The 6,000-nt window shown below is 39.4% G+C and overlaps 1 protein-coding gene across 5 annotated transcripts in view; it reads right to left on the bottom strand.

Annotated features, from left to right (window-relative positions):
• Positions 1-1,195: 1,195 nt before the first annotated feature.
• Positions 1,196-6,000, bottom strand: part of SYT14 (synaptotagmin 14) — a 74,586-nt gene continuing 69,781 nt past the window's right edge. For 3 of the 5 annotated variants that reach the window (XM_082217538.1, XM_082217535.1, XM_082217534.1), the window contains one exon: positions 1,196-2,645. In XM_082217538.1, coding sequence (XP_082073664.1) covers positions 2,332-2,645 — 314 coding nt within the window. In that variant the 3' untranslated portion in view covers positions 1,196-2,331. Of the gene's footprint in view, positions 2,646-3,827; positions 3,885-6,000 lie in introns of all 5 variants that reach the window. The other 2 variants (XM_082217536.1, XM_082217537.1) reach the window with 1 other exon arrangement.

Genomic DNA, 6,000 nt, shown 5'->3' with positions numbered 1-6,000 from the left:
ATGCACTGCGAAATCAATAAGAAACAAAACTGGAAAGATTATACTATACTGAACAACTATTAACATTATTTATGTTTGCAAAAGTTCCTGAATGGTTTTCTTTTAACAAATTATATTTTGTGTGCCATACTCTTCATGCAACACAGGAGGGAAAATTCATTTGGTAAATCTTTAAATCAATCAAGACTTAAATCATCCAGTTCTGCATCGCATTACAGTTACAAATTTAAGTGGTGAAACATGAAAGGCACTGAATAACAATTTCAAGACAACAGCTGGGAATTTTTAAGGAGGTTCTTAAGAATTTTGAGACTGGGAACATTGCACATATTTCATATGATGCACTTGTATCCATTCATGCAAAAACTGGATCTCAAACTTAGCGGCATTCAAAAATATTGTGAAGAAAACAGTGATAAATATGCACTTTCTCGATCAGCTCACTCTAAATAAATAAAGGAAATATGAATCTTTTTCACAGACTCACCTCATCCAGAAATCTTAACTGAATCTGGCACTTAACTAGGAATTCATGAGCTCTGACAACACTTGCAGCAGATAGAGATTCCATCCTCAGATATGAATACTAGAAGTTCTAGGTGCTTATTTAAACTGTACTATTTTTTAATCATGATGCCAACCTCATCCTCAAGGAAAGCTTCAGTATCACACAGAATCCCTGAAATTTACCAGTAGTTGAAACAGAAAGTGGTGAAACAATTTATTGCAAGAACTTTAAAACTAGCAGACTCTAGTCATACTTTCCTTTGTGCTTCAAATCTCATAATGCATGAAGCTGTCTTTCCAAGATTTATATTATGATTAACACATTGCTGAAGTTAAATAAATTGACAGATGTCATAGAAGTTTATTTCCCTTATTTATTATCAAAGATTACCCAAGTCCTTATTCCCAGCTGTTTTAATCCTTAGATTTTATCACCTTTGAATTTTCAAAGGTTTGTAATACAAGGTTCATATAAAGACCAACTGATTTAATGACAAAGAAATTTTAGTAAAGTTATTAGCTGTAGTCCTGAAGTCTGCTACCTAAACAAAAATACCACTGGTATCAGTGAGACTTGCCAGAAACTGCATACAGGATTTCAACCATGCTCTACTACTGGGGGAAATAGGATGGCTTTAGTTGTGTCCTGGTGCTTCTGTTCATGCAGTGAAACTTTTTTTTAAAAAAAAACTCGACCTCCATACTGTGAAAATTCCTCTCAGTTTCAAAGCATGGAGGGCTGCTATTTGAGAAACACACGTCTAAAGCTCCCTTAGGCACATTGAATTAGTTGTGCAGCTCTTTAGATCCTGTGTTTTCAACCTGTCTAAATAGGCCTGTGAGGGATCCGTAAAACAAAAAATGATCGCTGCATGACATAAAGTGGAGATTATTCCTGAGGTGGACTCAAAGACAATTTGATCAATGCCAAAAATATTGAGACCTGATTTGACAGATCCAAGGAAACGACACGCAATAGGATCCTGCATGGTAAATTGGCACTCTCACAATAGTTCAAGAGAGCAGAAAGTTTTTTGAGAGAGGCTTCCCTTCCCATGGTGTACATACACATTTTTCTTTTCTCTCACTGCTGCCACCGGCGAAACAAGTCTGTAAGCTCCTGAAACAACACAAAAAGGTGTTTGCCAGGGATGAATTGTGATGGGTTTATGCACACTATTAGCAGTGATTCATCATTCAAACAACTTCCGCTCTTGGGAGCGAATAGGGAGTTACAACCCCCAGCCTAAAGCAGGCACCACAGAGGAGCTGTTTGTGTATCTGATAAGCAGTCAACATGCAGGAGTGCTCTTGCATGTTGTTCTTCAAAATTAAACTCCGTTAAGGAAATGTTAAGTTCCTAAGGGGGTGGGGAAGCAATGTTCCAACTACTGTGTGCCAAAATTCTAATTTTTGTGTTCCACTAGTTAACTACTCCCCCAGCTCTCTAAATCTGCTTCTCGACAAGTCATATATAACACAGCATAGCACCTCTAAGAAAACAAACACAATCAAGAGAACTTTGCAATAGTAGATGATTTACACAAAATACCTATTAGTTAAATGGAAAACTGAGATGTGAACCAAAACAATCCTGAAAGCGTCAAAATAAGGACTTGGGATTGCTCTTTCTTCTGCGTCCAGTGCATGTCACCTGAACTCAGTGGTGTCAACTGAAGATGCGAAAGTAAATTCTGCTCCACGGCGTTTTGTGCATCTGTAAAAGTGGAATGTTGAATTGTAACTTCTGCAACACTTTCTCTTGGTTGCACCTGCGGGGCAGCCTCGTGGAATCCTGACATTACGTGGAGCCGCAACTACTCATTAAGATTCTAACAACGAGTGCCACCTACATACTTGCTGTCCTTTGGATTCCTTCATCTCAGTCCAGTGATTTAGTTCCTCTTCGCCAGAACTGTTCAAACCTAAAGAAATCCAGCCTATCATTTCCTTTCGTTTCATGCTGCGTTTATTGTACACAGACAATATGAGTGTAACGTCAGAAAGCTGAAACAGTGCCACCTGGAAAATAAAGGTCTCTTTGTAGACTGGATTCGGTTGCCCTCTTCGGATAGATGTCTTGCATTTGGACATCTCTTGGCCCATAGAATTCAGCAACGTCAGCTTAACAAACGTATCTACAAAATAAACAATGTCATGCATAAGATGCTTTAGACAAAGGATTTCTCCTGCGAAAATACACCAGACTATCTTTAAGGTTATGGCGTATACCATGTTGGATTTTGAGTAGTTGACTAAACTTAAGCCATGTTTAAAAAAGGAAGTAAACATTGAAGTTCAAATTTACTTAATTGCATTATCCTTACATAACAAGTTTACTTAAAGGTATACCTCATAATCCTTCTATCCATTCACCCCCTGCTCACTTGCATAAAGCAGACATGTGTAGCATTAACACTCAGCAAGCTACAACTGGCCACAACACTGTAAAGCATTTCAGAGTTTTCAGATAATGTAAACAGGTGGATAAAAAGAGAAATGAAATAAACAAATAATTTACAAGTAAAAATATGTGTATGAGGTGGAGTGCAGTGATGATATCATGGGTGCTCAGAATGAAATGTTTACTGGGGGAAAATTCTCTGCATGGATGTGGTTCAAGGGTTGTCAGTTTTTTCTTTCATTTGTGAATATTTAAAATGCCAAAAAACAAAATGCATTGACAAGCTGATGTTTACTCATCTGAGTAATGCTCTCTCTTCACGTCTAATTTTTAATATTCAATGTGTTGTTTTGTTACATTATTTGGGCACAGTTGCTTTATAGTGCTTTTAAGAAGTACTAGGCTATAACAATAGCTCAGATATTCAGGCCACGATCCAAAATCCTATCTGCACAGGGGAATATATTCCAATGTTGATAGAAGAGAACAGGAAAGCCTCTATCTGTGCACCAGAGCTACTGAATCGTGGACATGAATTCATTAATACAACATTTGACACCAAAAACTATCGGTTTCATTATAGTGTTTTCCACTTTGTCTGGGAAAATACACTCATGGCCACTGAATGCAGGGTGCTGCATCCATATCTGTATTTAATGGTATTTAGAAACAAGACAGTTTTTGTGTCTTCTTTTTTGGCTTACCCATTAAATTCGACTTCACATTTTAATTTTCAGATCTTTGAAATACCATCATCCAGTCAGAGATTTGGTCTATCTCCATTATAAGAGTGGAATAGTTAATTAAGGTAAATTGTCAGAAACCAACATGGTGGCGAGTGGTGGAGAGCTTTGCTGCTGGCAACTTTCTTTTGCATGAAAAAGACAACATCCAATTAGTCTCTACAGGAACTCACCTCGTATTATATAAACCTGTCCACCTATCAAGTGTTTTAGACAACAGAACAGTCCGTCTGACAACAGGGGGTGGAAAGCAGTAAAAGAAATAATGACCAGATGTCAATAGTTGGGTGAGAGAGGATCAAAGGTTAAAGTTTAAGAGGAAACACTATTCACCAGAGTGGAAGAAAATGAAACCTTAACAAATCCATTTAGAGAGAGGGACCAAACAAAAGGATTGGCAGGTACAATTGAATGAAATGAATTCTGTAAGGTCACTGTGTAATCTTTAACAGGGGAAAAAATTACACTGTTTCAAGTAATGGGATATTTTAGTACTAATTTCTATTGTGTTTCTAACACAGAACATACAGATTCATGCAAAAGATTATGCTACAAAACTACAGAAATCATAGTGTCACCTTTACCGGACCATCCTCTTTTTCATGCAAACTCCAGCTTTTTGAGTAAGGGTCAGTTCAATGACCTCAAACTAGTGGAGCCTCATTTGAGGTCAATGGGATTACAAAAGGGCAAGCGGTCACTGAATTGAATCCTGTATATATTACAAACAATAAGGTGAAAGCTAATTGGATTAAACATTAGTTTGATCAATACACTGGTTGTTGGGTGTGTGTGTTTTTATTAAAAAAACAACAACCACAACACTATTCTGTACATTTAATGCTACTTTACACCATCATTCATCTGAGATAAATTATTACACCAAGTGCAAAATCATGTGATCATAGACCATCTAAAGCTTAATGGCTGCTTCAATGTACCCATAAAGTTCTCCTGTAAGAATAGGCTTTCTACTCAAACTACAGTGTCAGGGAAGCCTGAGTGAAAAACATAGTGGAGATTAGTACCTAGATCTGTTCCCAACACTGCAATGAACAGATAGAAAAATTTGGTGTGTGGATCACAACACCTGCATGTGCAAGGAGATTCTGGATCAGGGCACCAGATTCCTAAACTCATGACGGTAATATGGGTCCATTTCAAACAAAATGGAAGAAGATACAGTGGTACCTCGGGTTAAGAACTTAATTCGATCTAGAGGTTTTTTCTTAACCTGAAACTGTTCTTAACCTGAGGTACCACTTTAGCTAATGGGGCCTCCTGCTGCCGCCACCACACGATTTCTGTTCTCATCCTGAAGCAAAGTTCTTAACCTGAGGTACTATCTCTGGGTTAGCGGAGTCTGTAACCTGAAGCGTCTGTAACCTGAAGCGTCTGTTAAAAAGGGTTTGTTTTTTCAAAAAATAATGCTTGCAGCAACCCAAACGGATAGATAGAAGTGTATACAATTATGAATGGCATGGAAGAAGTGGATAGAGAAAAGTTTTTCTCCCTCTCTCATAACACTAGAACTCAAGGACATTAAGCCGAATGCTGGAAGATGCAGGACAGATAAAAGAAAGTATTTCTTCACACAGCACATAGTTAAACTACGGAACTCACTCCCCCAGCAGCAGAGATAGCCACCAACCTACGGTAAAGATAAAGGGACCCCTGAACATTAGGTCCAGTCGTGACTGACTCTGGGGTTGTGGCGCTCATCTCGCTTTATTGGCCAAGGGAGCCAGTGTACAGCTTCCAGGTCATGTGGCCAGCAGGACTAAGCTGCTTCTGGCGAAACCAGAGCAGCGCACGGAAACACCGTTTGCCTTCCCGCCAGAGAAGTACCTATTTATCTACTTGCACTGCGTGCTTTCAAACTGCTAGGTTGGCAGGAGCAGGGAACGAGCAACGGGAGCTCACCCCGTTGCAGGGATTCGAACCGCCGACCTTCTGATCGGCAAGTCCTAGGCTCTGTGGTTTAACCCACAGCGCCAACCTAGATAGCTTTAAAAGAGGATTAGACAAATTCATGCAGGAGAGGGCAATTGATGGCTATCAGCCACAAGGACTATCTCCATGGCAGTAATACTTCTGAGTACCAGTTGCTGGAAACAGCAGGAGGGGAGATTGCTGTTGCACTCAGGTCCTGCTCGCAGGCTTCCAACAGACATCTGGCTGGCCACTATGTGAACAGGATGCTGGACTAGATGGGCTATTGGCCTGATCCAGCAGGGCTCTTCTTATGTTCTTACGACTTAACATCTTGGGAGCAATGGTTGTTGAGTATCATACCTAGTTTGTGTTTTCTCCTCCCTAGGTTCTGACTACCACTGTGGTTTTCTA

The sequence above is a fragment of the Podarcis vaucheri genome, assembly GCF_965113315.1.
Source record: "Podarcis vaucheri genome assembly, chromosome: 3".
NCBI classification, from domain to species: Eukaryota; Metazoa; Chordata; class Lepidosauria; order Squamata; family Lacertidae; genus Podarcis; species Podarcis vaucheri.
This window is presented reverse-complemented; position numbering and strand designations above follow the sequence as displayed.